This window comes from Salminus brasiliensis, chromosome 25 (assembly GCF_030463535.1).
Source record: "Salminus brasiliensis chromosome 25, fSalBra1.hap2, whole genome shotgun sequence".
Lineage (NCBI taxonomy): Eukaryota > Metazoa > Chordata > Actinopteri > Characiformes > Bryconidae > Salminus > Salminus brasiliensis.
This window is the reverse complement of record NC_132902.1, coordinates 22,074,111-22,097,544: the sequence shown is the minus strand read 5'-3', so window position 1 is coordinate 22,097,544 and position 23,434 is coordinate 22,074,111. Positions and strand designations below refer to the sequence as shown.

Genomic DNA, 23,434 nt, shown 5'->3' with positions numbered 1-23,434 from the left:
GACAGATGGCTGGGTTTGGTGTGAGTAATGCTTTAAGTCAGACAGACAGATGAGATGCATGTGGCACATCCTTCATGTAGCCTATATATCACAGGAGGCTTCAGACGGACCTCTGATTTACTCGAGAAATCAATATTCATCTGAGAGGAACATGCTGAGCGCTGAGGCTCGGGTTGCGGCTTGACCGTCGAAGCTCATTTTCCTCAGGAGAACAATGGTCCAGGTTGTTTATTTAGATGATTGACTAAAGCGCTCTGGAGATGTACACTCAGTTTTACGGCCTCCATAAATTCAGCCGAACCTCTCTCTGCACTTGTTAGGCTACCTAAGCAAAAGCCAGGCCTAACCCGGTTATCTGTTTGACGCAAACAAGGGAAATAACGGTGTATACTCCTTCCTTCGTGAGGTATATCTAAGTGAACCATGATGTCAGAAGGGTCATGTCCTCTCCATGCCAGGTGTGGGGAGGTGGGAGCAGAAGAAGGGCCTGCTAGTGCATAGTGACAGATTGGATGATAAAAATCCCACGACATATTAGGTCCAACGTGAGCAGGTGTTGTTCTCACAGTCTCCAGCAGTGTTTGTGAAAACCCTTGTTTCCATCCATAGTACAACACAAACTCGGTCCTACAAGGCTTAGAGTAAGCATGCCAGTCCAACAGGGGACACCAACACGTTGCAGGCAGATAAGTGCACTGAAAACACTGAAGTTCTAACAAATCTCCACTTTGGAGAGCATTTCCAAAAACCTCAGTTTTAACCCCTTAACACAGAAAGGCCTATTAGACACTAAGGTGTATTATTCAGTAACTACAGGGACTTCAGGTGGAGCTATTCTCTGGTAAAAGAAGCTTGTATTAGGCCATAGACTGTGTAAACGGTTAAGTGACCTACAATGCTGAATGTGGATGGGAGGCAAAAAAACTATTCATTTATGAAATTATTCATTAAAATATTCAGATATTTGAGGACGTGGCCTTAGAAGCAGCAAAAGTCATGATGGTTTGAAGGAACGTTACAAAAGTACAAGAATTGTTTCCGCTAAGCGATTTTATACGATTAATTGTGGTGAAACTGATCAGAGGAATTAACTAACATGGCAAAAATGTCAGTTTTAATTACAGTCACTTTAATGCATTGTGGTTTAGGAAAGCATCTATCTGTGATTTGAGCGCTGGAGGCTGGGAAAAAACACCGTAGCACAGCTACAGCTACCCCCTTCAGACACCAGCAGACAGATCTCATGAATGCACACCTCCAACACACTATTGAACCAAAGACTGTTGGGAGTCTGAAGGTAAGATATAAATAAGAAGCTAGATCAATTTGAAGTGTCCAGACTGCAAAGGGTCATCTGTGTTCCAGAAGGTCAGATTTTTTTATTTTTTATTTTTTGTTTTGTTTTGTTCCTCACACCAGTTTGGAGCCCTGCTTTAAAGTCCCAAGACACACCTGTGTAAAATATTAAAAATGTAAAACAAAAAACACACGATAGAAACATGATCACAGCTGCTGATCGGGCTGCCGGCATTGGTGTAAGACTCCCACAATACAGCAGAACTAAAAACAACAGTGAGAGAAATGAACGAAACAGGCTCCTCTACATACTGTGCGCTGGTGGTGCTGCGGGCCCTTACCTCAGTCCCTCTAGGAACTCCGGTGGGTCCTATGACCCTACTTTGACAATCACAGCTATAGGAGACCACTGAAAGAGGCTCATATTTTTGCTTATGAGGAGAATACAAGTACAGATAAAAATACAAAAGACAAATCCCATTGGGTATCTGGTGTATACTGACGATATGCTGGAACAGCAAGTCCAATCTGCAGCAGTTCCACCTCATACTCTAGGACTGCTGATAATAGTTTGGTTCCTGGCACCACAGGGCACCTTCGTAGGTATTGTAGAGCCCATGTCTTGATGGGTTAGGGCTTTTTGGTGGCATGTGGAGGACCAACAGTGTATTAGGCTGAGGGATATATAAGCCCTGTCACTATGATCAGAGGATCGCAAGTTCGCATCCCGGTCATGCAGCTATCCATCGGCAGCCGAGCCCACGAGAGCACAATTGGCCTTGCTGTCTCTGGGGTGGGTAGATGACGCTGTCTCTTTATATCACTGCGGTGCTGGATGGCATCACTGGCTGGTGTGTCACGTTGGTTGCCCGGTGATGTTGCGTTGAGTGCTAGGGGCATTGTGTGCGTTGGGGATGGGGGGGTCACGTACGGGTTGGGCAATTGGTGACTGCCGTCCAATGAAAAACACTCCTTTTCTTCCATGGTTTGAACCCTGTAGCTGCTTCTGTACACTGTGTGAATAATTCTGGATGAATGGACCAATAGAAATGCTCCAAATTACTTGGAATAAACTCTTATTTTACATTGACTTTACATTCAGAGTTAAGAGTTAAGACCATTTTTGCCTATTTTTGGTACATGTTTTTCATTGGACAGCAACTATATATATATATATATATATATATATATATATATATATATATATATATACATGTATTAGATCCTGTATCTCTGTCTGTGTGTGTGTACAATATCCCTGCCTTCAGCTTTATCTTCTTTCATGGTGCTCAGGGATGTCTTTTCAATTGACATCCATTCTTTCAGCCACCCGCCCTCATTTTCGCACCATGTGCTGCTTTGTAACGTGAATTGTGCTCGACTGCTTTCATCAAAAGATCCGCACCATCAAACGTCAAACCAGATTCAGGAGCAGAAGAGGGGAGACGGGGGTTTTGGCTGACGCAGGCCTACTAACGTATTTGTTTGTACTTTTGAGTGAAGTTTAAAAGGTGGCAGAGTAGATCTAACTTCTGCCTCAACTCCGAAAACGAAGTGACGGTTCGTAGCCGGTAACGCTCATTATGACTTTACCAACGACAACAAAATATAGGCACTGTATGAGCCACAGGTCACGATCACGATTGTCCAAGGTTAAATAGGTTTGATGTCCGGCTGCCTCAGGAGATTTCCAGCTGACGTTGACTTTAAGCCGTGTGCGAATGTGTGTGTGTGTGTGTGTGTGTGTGTGTGTGAACTGACTGTGAAGTGATTTTCTTTCAAGACATATTTGATGCCCAAAGTTTACTTATTTTGTTCTGTACTGGATCAAAGAGGCCAGCTTGAAACCACACTCAGCAGTTAAGTATCTTCAAATAGACTTGCTTATGAGGGCTGTACTTACATTAGCCTGGTATTTACAGTACTACATCAAAGAAGCCTTGAATTGCTTACAGCATTTGGGGTAAACGTGTGTACATTAAAGCGTCACTATGGAAAATTGGCATGTCTTGCTCCTGGGCTCACTCTACACTTGGCAAATGTAATCTGATCTTTAGGATCACCACCACTAAAAGGACACCTTTTTCTGGACAAGCTGAGAGATACACAACAGTCACTGAAGTCATTAGAGCGAGGGAGGTGGTGGTGAGGTAGAGTAATATCATAGGATTTTACACAAATATGACTCAGGTTCATCAATGTTACGCAGATACCTCTCGTTCTTGCAAGAGGTATCCAACCCGCTTCTCCAAAGTTAAATACTGCAGTTAGCAACGTGCCGAGCTCAGAGTAGCAATGACAGTGATGCTACACACCATGTTACAGTCAGTGGAGCATCACCTTGGTTTTGAGGCTGCTACTTTAAGGTAAAAATGCTGCATAGCGTTGCTTTAAAGGAGCATTACTGGAGGTTCAAGTTAAACCCATGTTCTCATCTCTGGGACCATTGTTCTCTGTAGATCTGCTTTCAATTGCCAGCCGTGAACACAAAGCACACCTCTATCATCTCTTTTTCAGAGGGACATGCTGTCTAATCATGCTTCCCACATACTCTACTGATTCTTCTTGGTATAGCGGTGGCATTTGGCCAAAACAGCCATTGAACTCCTGGGTCTGAGGGGTGGGATGCTGTCAGCATTTCACCCTGATAGGTGGTGCTGCCCACTACCAAACTTAGCTTTGTGATAGTAAAATTATAAACACTTAGAATTTGACTCCTAACAATTAGCTACTGTGAGAATAGTGGAGTGTATATATACACGATAACTATACTGTGTCTCTTTCTTAAGATAGTAAAAACTCTCCTGTTTGTTTATGCTGTGTGTGTGTGTGTGAGTGTGTGAGAGTTGCAAAAACCAAATCCCCTGCTGATAAAACTCCTGTGTGATGGTGTGCCTTGTGCTGTAAGACAGGGAGATGTCTCTTTTCTGTCTGGAGGCTGTTGCCGAGGTAGAACAAAGAGGGGAAGTAGAAAGAAGCGCTCAGACAGAAACGGATGGCCGATCAGGCCACGATTAGACAAAGTGAGAGAGAGAGTACAGACAGAGAGATGGAGAATGATAGCAGCGTGTACAAACGGAAGGAGAGCGAGAGAGGAAGAGAGAAAGAGAGAGAGAGGTACAATGGACTTTTAATTGGCTGACTAATTGCCTGGCTCCATCTGAAAGGCTTCCTCTCAATAACCCAGGCAGACTGAGTAATGAAAGTGGAGAGATAAAGCGGACAGAACCGTGGAGTGGTCTGCATGACAGGCCCGGATCTGACCGCGCAGATGCTGTCTCGTCTGCCCTGCCGGCGAAACCGGAGCCAGGCCAAAAAAGCTGGGGAAAAAAACAGAGCCTGGCTCTTTATAGAGTCACACTTCAACAAGGTGTTTTAGCTTTCTTAGCTTGTACAGCAATTACAGTCATTACGGCTCAATACAGCTCCACACTCCACACACACACTGACATTGCGGCCAAGGGCTAATTGCCGGCTTCCGAGTTATCCTTGTCTTGCCCAAAACAGCAGGGAAATCCAGCCTAATCCTTCTTCACCAACCCATCTCCAACTTTCTAATCCTCCATGATGTCTGTTGACTCTGCTAACTTGTCTGAAGACTTGAGAATGATGCTGTGAAAGGCCTACATAAAATAATATAGTCCATAAAAAAAGGAATACATCAGCATCTTATATCTGGCTCTTGCCCAAATGTTTTCTGTTGTTTGCATTCGCCACATGTTCACTTTATGAAGTCAATTGGCAAGCCATTGAATATGCACAAATGAGTGGATAGCAAACAGCCAGAACAAACAATAAAAGCCCCATTGAAAGCAACGAGGCTGTTTCCACAGCTCTTTCAAAGCACAGCAATGTCTAACTCTTCATTTCAGTCACATTACTGTTCATTTGATAAGATGATAAGATAAAGTTCAGGATATATATACAGTATATATATATATATATATATATATATATATATATATATATATATATATATATATATATATATATATATAGCCAACATCAACTTTTCTACATTCACTGTCCATTATATCAGCTCCACTGACTGTATAGCAGCACTTTGTAGTTCTTTTGTTAGGAGTCTTGCCCAAGGACTCTTTTTGGTGTAGCTCAGCACAGTCAGACAGTCTCAATGAATGTTGTCAGCTCGAATAATGGCAGCTCTACAGAGAGCCAGGTCCCTTCAAGCCTCCCTTCAGTAAGCCAAAGGCAACAGTGGCAAGGAAAAACTCCCTCAGATCGAGAGGAAGAAACCTTTAAAGGAACCAAGACTCAAAAAGGGAACCCATCCTCATCTGGTCGACACCGGATAGCACATTAATGGGTGTGTGGTTCTGATTCTACTGTAAGAGGAACCAAGACTCAAAAGGGGAACCGATTCTCCTCTGGGCGACAATAGATAGCACATAAATGGGTGTGTGGTTCTGATTCTGCTGTTAAAGGAACCAGGACTCAAAGGGGGAACCCATCCTCCTCTGGTCGACACCAGATAGCACATAAATGGGTGTGTGGTTCTAATTCTACTGTAAGAGGAACCAAGCTCAAAACAAGAACTCATCCTCCTGTGGTCAACACCGGATAGCACATAAATGGGTGTGTGGTTCTGATTCTACTATAAGAGGAACCAGGCTCAAAACAAGAACCCATCCTCGTCTGGCCGACACCGGACAGCACATAAATGTGGGTGTGAGGTTCTGATTCTACTATAAAAGCATCCAAGACTCAAAGGGGGAACCGATTCTCCTTTGGTCGATACCAGATAGCACATAAATGTATGTGTGGTTCTGATTCTACTGTAAGTGAGAGAGGCAGGACGGCTTAAACTTAATGTAAGCACTGCTTGTTAACCCAATAATGACGTGTAATCACGTGACAGTGACAGCCCTTATACTCTACAAGTCTGCACAGCTGAACTTCAGCAAATGAATGTTAATTTAAAGTGAATGGACACCTTCAATTGCTTTTGAGAACTACAAAGAAAGAATAATGAAGAAAAGCCTTTAAAGCCTTTGCCTTTTATCTCTGCAAAGATACCTAACAAAGACCATCTTCAAGAACATTAAAGCCCCTGTCCTCGCATAATTACATAAACCAAGATCCAGAATACAACAGACTCCAGAACACAGTCCTATTCCCCTTTAGAAATCCTTCGTCTTTCAAATTCGCTGACACACACACACATACACACACACACTGGATATTTCTTCAAATGTCAGGGGAGGCTGACCCACACTGACCACAAAGATCTGTCATATTCCCACAAATGCCACATGCCACAAATAAAGACTGAAGGAGAGATATGTCGTCCTTCTCACTCTCCTGCAGCGGGAAGGGCAAACCAAAGGCAGGACGAGAACTATTGATCTTCGGCACTAACACTTATACTAATTTGCTTTTGGACTGTTCACTTCAGAAACTTCAATTATTCAATACTTCAAATACTCAATATGCCAGAGCGGGGCATAGCTCTGTTTGAAGGGAAATAATACATTAACTTGAGTCCTCTACTAACAGATCCACATGAAATACAGAGCGCTGATAACACAGAGATGGATATGCCTGGATATAATAAGGAAAATATTAACATAAAATTCTGGGACCCTGCTTTACAGACACAGATAAAGACCAGAGCAGAGCAGACTGTCGCTGTATCTCTGTGTTGCTGTTAAGGTAGCTTTGTAAGAGAGGGAAGAAGTAGTAGTTATCACTGGTGATCGCAAAAGCATGATATAACCCTATATTTACCATCTCTCACTGAGATGCATAACACTTATAAAGTAAATTGACATCTGTGGATTCTGAGACTCAATCCTATGTTACAGCCATCCATCCATTGAGTCTAAGAGAGCATAATGTTCTGGATACACTCTTAAAAATAAAGGTGATTCAAATGGTTTGTTGAGCAATGCAATAGACGAACCATGTTTGTCTATGACAAACACTGTAAAAATACGATCAGCTCAAAAACAAATGTTTAAAATCTGCATTGAGACTTAATGTTAAATCACACTCTAGTTACTAATTACATCAACTCATGCCTTGAAGTCTAGTTTGGCTCTGGAGTCCTCTCTGTAAGCTGATTTGACTATATAGATTCAAGATTCAAGAGTTTATTTTTATTTATTGTCATATGCACAGCAGGACCAAGCAGTTACACTGTACAATGAAATTCTTACTTTGCAGTTCCTCCATTTGCTGAGAAAAATATTAATATAAAAAGAGACAAACAGAATAAGTATAATAAAAGACGTGTGTATGTGTGTGTGTATAAAAAAAACTACACTAAAGTAAAGTTAAGTAAAAGAGAAACACTAAGTAAAGAAAGAAAAAAGCCAAACTCAGTAGTACAGCAAATGATAACCTGCTCTTATAGCCTTAAACACTGAGGCCAGGCAGTCAACCTTTATATAGCATATAACTGAATACCTAAGAGAATAGTTGCCTGGGAGGAATGACTACATACTGACAGTGAGTTGGGGGGGTAAAGACACACCCAGTATGCAAACAGATGGTCTCCGGAGCCAATCGGGGAAGGTTTGAGTTTTACTCAAAGAGTAAACTCAATTATTATAAGTTGAATCAACTCAAAAATGATTCATTAGGTGAAAATGATGACAGCTAAATTATATGAGAGACATATTCAGTTTAATGTACAGACATATCCATAACTCACAGAGTCAAAATCATCTGTTCAGCCAAATTTCCACATCATTAAATTAACTTTCTAACCTGAGTTGAAAGGCTGAGAAAAAGCACAAAATTTAATTTACATCAAGTGAAGGTACTTCACACTTACACAGAACTCTTTTACATACATATTTTTCTATGGCATCACACAATGAACCATTTGAGGCACCTTTAATTTCCAAATGAGGTCCAGCTGAATTTAAAAATGGCGGTGAAGACAGAAATACAATGCTACCACGCGGAGCAATGGTGGTTATCTTGGTCTGCGTTACCAAGACGAGTAGTTACATTTCTGGGGAGGTGTGTGTTTTTTTATAACAAACTTAATTCTGACTTTACTGGTCATTATTCATCCAGGATTTGAGTTATTACTATTGATCTACCTGGTCTAACTGGCCTTTAACTTGTGAACAGCCATGGTTTGAAGATTAGAGAACCTGGTCTGGGCCTAGAAGGTCATTGGGTTAATCTTCTGGGTTAATCTTCGATGCTACCACCTGGACCAGTCGCGGTTGCCTTGGTCTGCATTGCCACGATGCATAGTTACATTTCTGGGGAGGTGAGGTGCGTGCCAGGCTACAGCATAGGGTACAAGTAGACTACACATAGTCTAGGAAGTGAATTCAATGCAGAGGCATAAATGGGCCTTAAGGTGCAGGTTAAGGTTAGGTTTAGGTATAGATTAAGGTTTTCCAACTACAACCATTTTCTTGGGTTACAGAAATGCTGGGTTTGGCGTCGGTTGGCAAGACGATAACAAACGTGTGTGTGTGTGACTTTTCACTAGGACCCTAACCCATCTCTATGACAAGCCTGAGTCTTAATAGAATTAGAGTTGGTTCCTCTATGGCATCGCTCAGTGAACCTCAGTGACAGAGCGGGTTCCGTAATTGGCATCAGTGATCAGTGAACATCATCATTAATGTTCATAGCTGACATGCTCTGTTGATCATATTCTCCTAAATTTCAATCCTCGCAAATAAAGACACTGACATTAAATTTGTTCTGACACAGAACAGGCGACATTTTCATATCTCCTGGGAATCTGACATTTCTGCAGGTTTGCTTCTCTTCTTCTATTAGCTCTGTTCTGTGTAACCTTTCTTTTCCCCTACAACAAACACCTTCCTAGCTCCTGTCTTGTCCTCCTCAGACAGGCATATCTATTTTTTGGAAGCAGCAGCTCACTTCGCAAACTTTCCACAGCGGTTCATTAGCGTGCGACCTTGCCTGGCAACAGTGGGAATTCCAGACGAGAATATTCCACCTGTCAGACGGACCATCTCCTTTCTGTGTTAGGGCCGAGCCATTAGCTTAGAAGACACACATCGCTATGCCGACTTTCTGGCATCAAACTAACAAGCTCTGATAGAGAAGCGTAACAAACCATTTAATGGTTCAGAGAGAGAGGGAGTAAGTGGCAAATGAGAGTGAGAGAGAGCCAGGGAGAGAGAGAGGTGAGAGAAATGCTGTGTCTGGGTAACACAGTCAAAAGTTCTTGTCTCCTGCTGTTCTTTACTTAAGAAGCTTATTTTACTACAGATTCAACTCAAGCACTGTCAGCATTTAACTGTGCAGCAACCCCCTCCCACCCGACCATGACCAAAAGGTGCAGAATAACACAGCCAGGGATGCCTTCATTTACCTTTCAAATTTAAGATAAATTTCTGCTTCAAATGTGGGTTTTTAAAAACGCTGTCTCAAATATATTTCAGGTGTTTTTTTTTATAATAAACTGAACTCAGACTTTACTGCTCATTATTCATCCAGGATTTCAGTTATTACTGTTTCCTTACCAGGTAACTGTTTTTTGAGTTGAGGGCAGCCATGGCCTTAAGATTAGAAAAGCTCACTTGGGCCTGGAAGGTAATTGGTTCAATCCCCTGGACTGGAAATACTCATTATTCATTCAAGAATCTAGTTCTCTACCTGGTCTAGCTGGTCTTTAACTTGGGAACAGCCATGGTTTAAAGATTACAGGCCTAGAAGGTCATTGGGCCTATAAGGTCATTGGGTTAATCTCCTGGACCATCAATGGACATTATTAATTCAGGATTTGTGTTACTACTGTTTGTAGGTAAGTTGAGGGCAGCCATGGCCTAAATATAAGAGAAGCTGACTTGGGCCTCAAAGGCCATTGGTTCAGTCTCCTGGGTCAGCATATTGGTCATTATTCATTCAGGATTTAAGTTATTGCTGTTTCTTTGGTTTGGGGGCAGGAAGCTGGCTTAAGTCTGGAAGATCACTGGTTAAATCCCCTGGACTGGCAATGATCCTTATTCATTTAGGACTTGATTTGTTACTGGTTCTTTACCTGGTCTAAATGGTGTTTACGTTGGGGGCAGTCATGGATTACAAGTTACAGAAGCTGGCTTGGGCCTGAAAGGTCATTAGTTCAATCCCATGGACCAGCAAAGTTATTATACATTTAGGATGTGAGGAGCTGTCAATGGCCTAAAGGTCTGAAAAGCTGGCTTGGTGTAAAGCTGGCTCACTGGTATAATCCCCTGGACCAGTAATAATCATTATTCATTTAAGACTCAAGCTGTTACTGGTTCTTTACCTTGTCTAACTAGTGTTTAAGTTGGGAACAGCCATGGTCTAAAGAGAGTCATTGGTTCAATGACCAATTGGACCAACAATGATCATTATTCATTCAGGATTTGTGTTACTACAGTTTCTTTGGTCTGTGGTTTGAGGGCAGTCATTTCCTAAAGGTCTGGGAAGCTGGCTTAAGTCTGGAAGATCACTGGTTCAATCCCCTGGAGCCTGGTTCTTTACCTGGTCTAACTGGTGTTTAAGTTGGGGGCAGCCATGGCCTAAAGGTTCAATCCCCAGCAATGGTCATTATCCATTCAGGATTTGAGTTATTACTGTTTCTTTGGTCTTTATGTTAGGTTAGAAAAACTGGTTTGAGCCACTGGTTTAATCCCCTGGGCCAGCAATGCTCATTATTAACAGGAGTTTTTACTATGTCTAACTCATCTTTAAGTTGGGGTCCGCTGTGGCCTAAAAGTTAGAGAGGCTGGTTTAAGTCTAGAAGGTTGTTTGTTCAATTCCCTGGACCAGCAATGGCTCTCTAGGCACTGAGTTGGTTGCATATCTGTGCTGCAATTGCTCACTAGCATGTTTCCTATGATGAACTGGTTGATTGCAGATGCTAGATTTCACTGTACCGCATGTTCTGACCATAAAGGAGGACTTTCTTTTTAACTGGTTCAATGAGCACACTGAAAAACAGCCCTGTTAGTAATATTAGCTACTGGAGGCCACAGTTAAAACATGAAAGTATATTTTTGTATGCTGAATGACTCCTTGAGTATCATTTATTATAGGGTTACAGCAAAGCTTGTGAAGAAAAGATACCAAACGAGTTGGAAAGTCTAAAAAAACTACTTCAACTGCAGTAATTTTTTTCTGGATGACTGACACTAAAGGCCCCATTCGAGAGAAACCTACCAAGTCAGAATTGTTCATAATGATGGTGAACAGAACCAGTCTGAAGACTTCTAATGCCTCTTAGAGCTCACAAGATATTACATAAAATGGCTTGGAATATGCTGCCTAATGTCCAAGGCCCTAAAATAGATTTTTCAAAATGAGAATTCATAGCAGGGATGTTCTGTTCTGCAGAGGGAGCTGGAAGTAAATAAATGTACATTTTTGCAATGAAAACATAGGTATTATGGTTGAGTGTACGCCAATGTGTTCTGCACCACACACATATAGGGGCAGTGGTGGCTCAGCGGTTAGAGCGCTGGGATATCGATAACAGGGTTGTGGGTTCGATTCCCGGGCTCGGCAAGCTGCCACTGTTGGGCCCTTGAGCAAGGCCCTTTACCCTCTCTGCTCCCCGGGCACTGGAGTTGGCTGCCCACCGCTCTGGGTGTGTGTGTGTACTCACTGCCCCTAACCCATGCGTGTGTGTGAGTGTGTGTTCACTACCAGATGGGTTAAATGCGGCGGACACAGTGTACACTTTACAGTGACAAATACGTGCACCTTTACACACACACACACACATAGAACATCATCAATATATTTTTTTACCTGGTCGGGCCACGTGTTTGAGCAATTCACACATAGCAATCTAAATCTGACGATTGAGCCGCGAGCGAACACAGATTTGAGGTGATATTTTTCTCGACGACTTCCAAAACCTGTCAGTGAGTGGAAAATCAATGAACAAATGATGTAATATGAACAAATTATGCAATATTTCATCCAAAATCGACTGCTATATCTTTAGTTTGATCAAAAATAAGCTTTAAAGAGGAACCCTCACTTCACTGCATGAGCTCATCCACAGTGGGAATGCCCTCTAAAAATTATACTATAATACCTGAACTGTCTGCATACTTTCAAACAGGGGTTCAATCGTATTTGCAGAAGTCCAGTGAAGGTGCAGGTCTTAATTCCAACATACCTGAACTGTAGAAAGACAGCTGGACGTCTGCAGCCACACTAGGCCTCTGTAGATAAGCCTGGACTCCTATTCTTTAGAATATCCCTGTCTTAATACTTTATGGTCTGTATATAAAATAAATCATGCCACTATCCATCTATTCACTGAGTAATTCTGGATCGTGTTAAAAGCTTGTAAAAAAGATGAAGTAAAGTGACTGTGGTATCTTACAGATTTTTGCTAAATTAAATAAAGATAGCACTGCTATAATGGAATATAGTCCAATATCGTTTCACCAAACGACACTTATAAGGTGACAAAGATCGAGCCAGAGTATCCATCGCCGTGACTGCTGTTTGAACCAGTGCCAGGGGATTGTCACAGCTCCGTCAGAGTAAACGGGGGGCCCATTGTGTGTCTGTCCCGGAGGAGTGGCAATAACAATATTCACCGTTTAACGGCACTCAGAAATTCAGCAGGCGCGAGTGCGCTCGCTTTAAGGCTGACTCCGCTGATGAATAATGCAGTGGCTCACGCTACTCACACCAAAGCTCCAACTTCCACAGCAATCAACGTCGCCTCCAGAAGGGCGACAAGAGCAATTAAAATGTACGGCGTGACACCCGGCTCTGACGAATGACATTTTAATACGTCTCCTGTGATTTATTTCACACAGTAATGGCAGAAAACTGCCTCGGCTGCTGTGTTTTCTGAAGCGCAACTGACGATTGTTTTCATCGGGCAGTCGGGCAGTGAGCGTGGAGAGGTGGATTCGTGTAAAAAGTGGAGTTAAAACAAAGAGAAAAAGTGAAACACTTAAACAAGCACAACTAATGGTGACCTGAGGTGGGCTGATTTGATGTATATGTGTGTGTGTGTGTGTGAGTGTGTGTGCAACTCATGGCAATGCACTAAAAGTTAAATCTAGTCAAAATAATGAAATATTTCTGTTGTTGAATTATTATGAGATATTCAAGCTTATTTCTAGAAGTAGAAATTAGCCTTGACTTGACTGAAAAGTGCCCCAGAATGGAAAACTACCCCAATCAGCCATTACATTAAAACCACTGTCTGAAGTGACGTGACTATCATTGATTATCCGGTTCCAATGGTACCTCTCAAGGGGTGGGATATACATATTAGTCAGCCAGACATGAACAGTCAGTTCTTGATCATTGATGCTCATGGGAAGTGAAGACTAGCCTGTCTGGTCTGATCCCTACAGCTACTGTAGCAAAACCTGCGGGAAAAGTTAATGCTGGTTAGGTCTTATGGAGTCCATGCCACCCAAAGATTTAAAATGAGCACATGTGGCACATGATGGCAGGTGGTTATAATGTTATGGCTGATTGGTATATATTAACTTTGTTATAGGTCATGGCTAAATGCAACAGCTCTTTCAGACGAACACGGACACGAGGCTAATAAGGCTAAAATGTGACACTAGCCAACAGAAGCAACAATTTGGCCAGCCAGGGAGAGTGAATCATTTGCTTGCTAGGCTAAAAGCTAACCCCACTACATTCTCTTCTGCTAGGTAACTGCAGACCATGCCAACTGGAAAAACCAAGAAAACAGCAACACTATCTGTGCTCTGTTATAACTTCAACAGTTATGCTAAGCTAGGCTAACATAGCTAGGCAAGGCTAAGCTATGCTGCTGTGGACCATTGCGCTGCCACAAACTAGCCAACGAACGCAAAGCTATTCATTTTCTCCCACCGTAACAAGAAGAACGGAGTGTTTCATTCTGAGGCAAGATAACAGGGTGGTAAATAGCTGAGCCACACACTTACTATTTATACATCAGAACAACTTAAATACTCAATAGATACATTCTTTGGCTGCTTTTGTAATCGGACTGAAAATCACAAGCATTTTAGTGTTTTTAATCTTGGTAGGAAGCTTTCATGCTGTTCCCTTCCCAGTACTCTTTGTCTGCCTGCCTCTGTCTCCTGGTGGATTTCACAGCTTTGAGGCCTCCATCTGGGGATCAGAAATTAAAAATTAACGATGGTGAGTGAAGGATGCGCATCATCTGATCTCCTGCTAAATTGAAAGCGGTGAAGAAAGACAAAATTAGAGCCGCACGAGAGTGCCGCGAGGGAAGAGTTCATCTAGAGGAGCAGGCACAACTAAATCAGTCCCAAAACTTCCCCAATGCAATCTGCTCCACTGCCTCTCCTTTCATTAACATACACTCACACTGGCACCGCATTAACCTAACTCCCCACAGATCACAACGTTCATGACTATAGTTTCAAAGCAGCTTAATCAAAGACATTCTACCAACAGAGAGCATTATTTCAGCGAACACATGAAGAGAATGCTAACACCATGCTGGTTACAGGGAGGATGCAGCCAATCATGCTAATGTTGCTAATAATGAAAGAAAGAGAAAGTGACACCATCTATTAATGGGACATGTCATGGTGGTGGTGGGATTTACATAATCTCGTATGTCTTGTGGGGTGCTCATGGTATGCAGTGGTCAGTACTTACCAAAAGTGCTCCAAGGAGGGACAACCAGTGAACCTGTGACCCCAGATAACATGCCCATGTGGGGCCTGTATGTATAACGTTTTGCCTAGAGGTTCCATGTTGGCCCTACATATGGCTGCCCACCAAGGTCAGGTTAAACATGGGCCCCATCTGGGTGGGTTGTACCTGGGTAGGACCCATGTGAGATTAAGGGGAGCTGTAATGATGGGGCCCATTTTGGAAGCCCGACTGGGTCCCAGTAACACCACATGTACAAACCCACTCAAAGCCCATGGCCAAGCTGATTAGCTTGCTAGGCTAAAAGCTAACCCTACTACATTCTCTTTAGCTGGATAACTGCAGACCTTCTTGTTACAACTTAAACAGCTATGCTAAGCTAGGCTAGCCTAGGCTACGCTATGCTGCTGTGGAACATTGCTCTACCACAAAGCAGCCAATGATAGCAAAGCTATTCATTTTCTCCCACCATAGCAGGAAGAGCGGTGTGTTTCATTCTGAGGCAAAATAACAGGGTGGTAACTGAGGAATGGCTCTTAACTACCATATTTAACAAAGACTGATGGCTTGCGTAGGGTCATCTGGTGAAGTTTCTAGCCCTGAGTTAGCTTGATAGATTAGCCCGGTTCAACAAGGCTGTACAGTGCTTGCATATGTTTTATTTAAACAGGGTGTGATGAATACTAATGCACTCGCACAGGCGCCATAATTCACACTGCTGTCACCCAGGCCTGATAAAAGATGCAATAACTGGCCAGTGGTGTTGCTAATGCATTTACGCAGTGTTAGGAGCTTTGCCCAAGGTCTTTTATTGGAGTAGAATGAGGTGCATGCCCAGCTGGGAAGCCACACCTTCGCCTGCCACAGAGAAACTATATGGCTGCTGATAAAGTCAAGTAATGGTCAATTCTGCACATTTGATTCCTGTTACTTCACAGCAGGTGTTGGACACCAGAAAGGAAGCCTGTTTTTTTTTTGACCCATGCTGAGAAACATCAGCAGCAGAGTAAAGAGCTGAAAAGCCCTGGACTGTTGCTTTCAGGTTCAGGTCCAGTCCTGCATTACCAACATTACCAACAGCATTGCAAGGGCCTTTTCTATCATGCACTCAAAACATGACATGGAACGATACAAACACACTGTACCCCGATCAGCCATAACATTAGCACCACCTGTCTAATACTGAGTAGGTCTCGCTTGTGTTGCCACAACCCGACCTGTCAATTTAAGGCATGGACTCCACCAGACCTCTGAAGGTGTCCTGTGGTATCTGGCACCAGGACATATACAGCAGATCCTTCAAGTCCTGTAAGTTGTGAGGTGAGGCCTCCATAGATCACATTACTGAGCCTTAACAGGTGCTCTTTCCTGGAGCAGTTTTGGTAGGTACTGACCATTGCATATCAGACCCCCCCCCCAATACCTGCCTAATGTTTAGCAGCAGACTCCCTGTCGCTGGTTCCTTAGACCCCTTTTTGTAGGTATAGTACTTTTGTAGGTACCAGGAACACCCCACAAGACCTGCCTGATGGTTTGGAGATGTTCTGACCCTCCAGTCGTCTAGCTATCACAAATTGTCTCTTGTCAAAATGGCTTAAGTGGCCTTATGCTTGCCCATTTTCCTGCTTTATGTATCTTCAAGAACTGACTGTTTACTCACTGCCTTGTACTATATATCCACCCTTAGGCAGATACCACTGTAGATGAAGATAATCAATATTTTTCACTTTATCTGTTAGTGGTGCTAATGTTATGGCTGATTATTTGTATTCATAGTACAAAACAACAGTCTGTAAGTTTAAATACTGTAAAAAAGGTTTGTTGGGAACCTTAATAAAACATTTGAAATATTATTCAAATGTTTAACAAAAAAACAATGCATGAGTGAAATCAAGACTGTCAACAAATTATGCTGAATAAAAACTAATTAAATAACTTGTGTATAATTTGTTCAAAAACACACATTTATTTGCCATTTTAATGTTTCTTTTATATGAAAAATAAAGCAAGACTACCTTTAAATGAGTAATACTATCTCAAACAGAACTTACCCCTAAGCTACTGTTTACACAGGCAGGTATACAGCAGCTAACTAGCAATTTAATGTTGTAGCCTAATACCTTTTGGACTAGACGCTACAAATGTAGCCTTTATAATCTAATCTGCAACAAGTTCAACAGTGGAAATGCAGATTCCACTTGTCCTACATTCTACACCTACACCCTGGGCCGATCTTTAGAAACATTACCCTAAATAAATGTTTATACTGCTAATAGAATCAGAGAAAGTAGAACTACTTCACTACTGTACTCAAGTACTAAAATACTGTATCTGTATCTACTAGAATATTTTTTTCTCCAACTTCCACTTTTACTTCACTGCATATTTTGAATGAGTTCTAGATCAGAGCGCTAGATGGCGCTGTCACCGGGTTCGATGAAGCCGCCTCAACATTGAGCAGAACAGGTGATCGAGCCGTGAGCGAGCATGCTGCCGTTCTTCTACTTACTCCGCTGCTGCACTGAGGACACTAACGCAAGAGCTCTGTTAGTTTATCTCCAGATGAAAGAAGAAGAACCAACAGAAGAACCTCCTCCATCTTTACCTCCTTCAAATACTCGTATGTGTCTAAATGGGCTGAGATCTTTCAGCTGTAGTTGAGTTTTTACAGAGAGTGAAGCTCAGGGGGTTGAGCTGCTCTCCTCACTGGTTTTACAGATGAAACTCTTGTATGTTGCGGGTTTGTTGGTTTAGAGAGTAAACTGAAGACTCGTGTTCACAAACTCTGTCTTCTACAGTCCTGTCCTTCTACTACAGCTAGAGGAACTGAGACCGTCCTTAAGTCTGAGCATTTGAAATAATATAAACACTGATACCCAAACTTTTGACTGCCTTCTGTGAGAAGTACAGAACACAGTACTGTATTTTTGCTTTCAGTACTTAAGTAGTACAGAAACTTCAGTACTTCCACTTAAGTCTGGAGCTTAAAGACACTTCTTCTTCTACTCAAGTCACTTTCCTGATAGAGCACCTGTACCTTTACTCAAGTCTGGGTCTCTAGTACTCATTTATATACACTTCTGATGGCGATATAGAGTAGTGGTGGTACTTACTGTACAGATTTGGAGGTCTGAGATCTGAACTTGGTGAATTCACCTGGAGCTGTCCACTCAGAGCCATGCTGCAAAGAGAGATCACACTCCGTCACTTCACTGCTTTTCGACGAATCTCACACTAGTTACACATTATTTCCTCCAGGGTGAACGGCTCCATGGAACAGCTCCATAAGTTCCTTGAGGAACTTTTAGGGGTTCTTTCATTTGAAACTGAGGAGGAACCTCTTAAAGTGCTTTGAGGGACTCAAGAAAAGGTTTTTAGAAGACAAATATTCCTTGAAAGTTCCTCAAAGCTGCTTAAGAGGTTCCTCCATAGTTTTAAATTGAAGAACCGCTAAAGGTTCCTCAAGCATCTTATACTTTTAACAGTGGAGCGCCAGAGAGACGTACAGGAACGGGACATGGTTTCATAATCAGAAGAGAGAGAGAGTGAGCGAGAGGCAGGCGGTGCAGAGCTGAAATCCTCCCACTGCAGTCTCCACTCTCTCAGACTGCACAAAGAAGCTGCTGTTTGATTGCAGCTTTTGGCAAAGCGGAGAGGAATGAGAGGCAGAGGACATTTCCAACTGGAGGCTGAACTGATGGAGAAGGGCTGAAGTGATGATGGTGTTGCAGGTTTATGATATGACATGTGTGAAGTCACAGGTTTACATTGTTTATAGTGGTTTATAACATATTAGCTTGTGGAGAGAACACTAAATTGGGACACTATGGCCTGTTTTCCACTGCAGGGCTGAGTGTCTCTGAGCATGGAGGGTAGCCGTTACGGTGTCTTTTGCACACAGATATATGGTTTGGAATGGAGCACTTAGAGCTAACCGTACCTGGGTCACAGAACCGTTTGGTGGGAGGGCTTATAGATCAAGGGATCTGCTAATTGGTGCCATATTTGTGTCACTTTTCTGTGCCGAACGATCCTGTCTTTATATTTCCAGTACAAAAAATGTCGGAGCATGTATCCAATAAGTATAAGCATATTTGTTCTATTTTAGCTCTTCATTTTAGTGCTTTAGCATATTTAAGCCAGCTATGGGCGTTATCCAACATTGGCAGCGCGACATTAGCACGGCCCAGCTATCGGGCTTGTCCAACATCGCTACCGCTGCATTAGCATGGCTTGGGCCGCTTAGTGGAAGCTAGCATTACCTCACTAGCTAGCATTAAACACTCAAGAGTGAACTGCAGGGCTTCTGTACTAAAAGCTGATGTTTAACAGCTGTGCTGGACTACACCCATGATCTTAAGACTGTATGTCGGGGTTTTTTTTCGCCAGGACTACGGCTATAGCATAGTGCTAACTGCATGCCGAAAGTCGTCAAACACGTCAAAATGACTGAGTTCATATCAAAGGCTTGTTTAAGTGAATTCCAGCATTATTTGGCAATACATCTAGATACATCTTGGCGTGGTTTGAGATGAGTGTGATTTACATTTTTCACAATGCTGACAGATGAATTATGGCTTCAATAAGTTGATGATTTAGCAACACAGCAAACGGAAAAAGAAACAGGTTGTGGTAACCATTTGGCCCTGCTGTGAAAAAGAGGCCTATGCATAGTTTTGTAACATTATAGCATTTAGAGATGTTTATTAATGTAAGGCATATTTCAGATTAGTGTTTAGAAATATGGCAAAAATATAATATCAAGATACATTTTCACAATATCACATATGAAAAAACAGCTATTAAAGACTCTTAACCTGACTAATTATACTTTTTGGATTGTACTGAGAATAGTTGTAATGGTTACACAAAACCATGTTGAGTGTCACAATATTAAGCATCATATTTGATCATAACAATAATTATAATTATAATAATTATAACTGAATTATGATATCACTGTAGTTGACTGTTACACCTCTAGTAATACTATAATGTGTTGGCCAATTAAACTGTTCATACACTCTATCAAAAGTTAGAAAATTAGGTGTCACTTGTCATCATATTTTTGGAATGGGTTAATTATGTTATTCAATAATAACATAATGTGTATTAAACTCTTATGAACTACACACTAAATTGGAATTTTGGATATTTAATATGACCAATACGTTATTAAGCTTTAATAATCCATCAATTATAACCTATTAACAGTATTTTTTTGTCATATGCCTTTTGTATTACTCATATATGAGGCACTCCAGGTTAAAATGGTTTCATAACTTAATTAAAACTAATATTAATATAATTATAAGTGTATCTCCATTCATCATTCTGGACACATCTGGACATAGAAAGCTTATGAGTATATTAGAGCATCATACTAATTATTTCAATGGTTTGATTTGAAAGTAAATGGCTAAAGGAGCTCTAGACAGCTCTAGACCTTCCTGCAGAGTTTAACTCCAACCCCAATCGACCCCACCTGATCCATCTAATTACTGCCTTTAGACGTTTTTGATTAGCTGAATGAAGAGCGTTCGATTATAAGAAGTGCTGGAAGATTCAGAAGACATGTACGTTTTATTATAGTGCTTCAGTGCTGTACTGTATTCTCTGTGTCCCCAAGTTGTAATAAAGGGCTCTATGACGCAGCATTTTAGAGAGCCTGTATGGAAGGTACTGTTGGGCACTGAACAGAACTCTTCTACAGAAACACAATGGAGAAAATATCCCTAAAAACCGAGATCCATAAAATGTCTGCAGCGGTGCATGAAAATAGCTTCCTGTTGAAAGGTTAGCCTTTCAATGCATAGCTTTGGATCATTACCAACACATGACTCCTGCTTCCCTGCAATCTGCTGTGCCCATTTGTTCACATAGGTAACAAAATAACACAGTATATTTGAGTGTGTCACGGGTACTGCTCATTTAAAACATCCAACAACTGCATTTTACTGCATAAATAAGAGAAGGTTGACCTTTCAAACTGCAGCAGCCCTGCTGCTCATGTGCTGTATATCGCTCCCTGACTGTAGCCCTCACCTTCAAATACAGATTTTCAATGGCTTTATTAATGAGACATGTATTGTGAGGGTACTGAGGTATTTTATTTGTGCCATTATAGGCCATCATTTAAGTTATTGTATGTGATTTTTAATTCAGTTTCGGTGTTGGTACTCAGCCCTGGCTCTGTAAGATGCATGAATTGTGTGTGTGAGTGTGTGTGTGTGTGTGTGGGGGGGTGGCTTACTGAACCAAGGGCCCTATATGTTTTATATATATATTTATATATATGTGTGGTACTCACCCTTCCCACAAACACTAAAAGCCTGGCATTGAGGGGGCTCTCATCAGGGCTCAGCCATAGCTCAGAGTTATCGTCAGAGGCTACAGCAAACTGGAAATCTCCTAGAAGGAAGATTAGATATGAAATGAGTTATAAACTATACACACACGGGTAGTCTCTCTCTCACACACACACAGACACACACATATGCTTGTTTTTATGTAAAACCGGGACATGGGAGTGTAGATATATCCTATATGTATATATATGAAATTTGACACAATGACACAATGTAATGAACAACTGCCAGATTCACATTATGTCAGAAAGGTCATGCTGCTGGGTCATGCTGCCCGCCATCAGCAGCTGGAGCCTTTGCTGATGGCAGGCAATTGGCCTTGCTCTTTCCAGGTGTGTAGATGGCTCACTCTCTCTCCCCACATCACTTCAGTGTGACGCTGACCAGCACTGGGCGTCTGCTAGCTGATGCATCAGAGCTGGGGGCCCGGCACGTCGGTTGGCAGCATTGTGAAAAGAGGCGGTGTCTGGTTCAGCATGTGTCAGTCCTCACCCTCCCAGTGTCAGGAGCATGACATGTGATTGGGGGAGAGAAGTAATGAGTGGGTTGGGTGATTGGCTATCTAACACTGAGGAGGAAAACTTGGGTAAAAAACTGTTAAAATGGAGATACAAGATTTTAGCGATGTGTTAAAACCTATATGAAATAATAATGTGGCATGTGTATTATATATAAACACGTTGTGTATATTTCGTTGCTGTCTAATGAAAAACATGTATCTCCAAATGGCTTGGAGATATTCCAAGCCATTTAGAGCATTTCTATTGGTCCGTTCATTCAGAATTATTCACACAGTGTACAGATGCAGCTACAGGGTTAATCAAAAATGAAGATACATGTTTTTCATTGGAAAGCAGCAATACATACAAGTAGTACGTCTCAAGTATCATACGTCTAATTTATACAGATCAGCCATAATATTAATACCACACAGTTTTTAAACTCATTGTTTATTTTATTAGCAACAACGATGTGGTTTTATTGAATTGGCTAGTCTGTGTATGTATTTTACATGCATCTGTAAATAAAAAAAATAGTTTTCTAGGTCTGGCCCCAAACCTAACCCTAATTTTAACCCCATTCACCAATCAGATAGTATATAGATAGATAGACCAATCAAAAGTTCTGATCTTTCAGTTATAAAAACTGAAACACACTTCACACAGTCAGGACCACTCTGTCACTCCTGTCACTCCTATACACTCCTGTTCACTCCTGTTCACTCCTGTTCACTCCTGTACACTCCTGTTTTCTCTCTGGTCTTACTACAAGGACAGGTCTTTTTGTTCTGAAAATGTTCTGTACTGAAAAAAATCAAACAATCAGGATTTTGAAACCATCGAGCGTCTATCCAACTGTGCGCGTATAGACAGTCTCTTACAGCCTCCCCAGGTGCACACACCTACACATACACACACATATACACATACACACACACACAGACATACAGAGCTATAATAGCTTATTGGTGTTTCTCCTTATATCAGCAGTTTCTAAATCAGACCTAGTCTCTCTGTGTGTGTGTGTGTGTGTGTGTGTGTGCAGACAGGGCACACTGTAAGTGTGGGCTAAGGTGACAATACTCCATAATTCCATTTCCTTTCAGCTATCGCTCTATTTAAGCTGTTCTGGTTTAACCCTCAAGCTGGCCCTCGCAGCCGGACACCAACAATGATAGAAACTGATATCAGGCTGAATTTAGGTCATGATGTTGGGGGACCAAAATTCAGTGTCAGGGCAATGGCAAGTGGCAACGTCAATTTGACGTAGATAAGTGCAGACAGGTGGCGTTGATGCTCTTTTGGTGTTACTTACACTGTTGAACCCCTCATTACACTGACAGCCACAAACTATTACACTGCACTGAACACCCCCCCACCCCCACCCCACACTGGCTATACCACTGCCTCATTATACTTATGATGCACTACTCATATGTCAATAGTTTCTTATTTATTATTATCAGTTACTCTTGCACATTGTTATATATATGCACAATAATACCATTTCCACGCTGTCTGTCATTGCACAGTACTGCCATTTTTGCACCTGTTCTATTATATTTCTATCTATATTTCTATTTATATATTTGCACAATGCTACTATTTGCACTTCTGGTAGATGCTAACTGCATTCTCAGTCTTGTACTTGAAATGACAATAAAGTTGAATCTATCT

At 41.8% G+C, this 23,434-nt stretch overlaps 1 protein-coding gene across 1 annotated transcript in view; it reads right to left on the bottom strand.

Annotated features, from left to right (window-relative positions):
- b4galnt4b (beta-1,4-N-acetyl-galactosaminyl transferase 4b) overlaps window positions 1-23,434 on the bottom strand; it is a 147,974-nt gene that overhangs the window by 36,677 nt on the left and 87,863 nt on the right. Inside the window, exons 7-8 of the mRNA XM_072670977.1 lie at window positions 21,200-21,300; window positions 18,003-18,070 (exon numbers count right to left, since the gene is read on the bottom strand). Coding sequence (XP_072527078.1) covers window positions 18,003-18,070; window positions 21,200-21,300 — 169 coding nt within the window. The remainder of the gene's footprint in view (window positions 1-18,002; window positions 18,071-21,199; window positions 21,301-23,434) is intronic.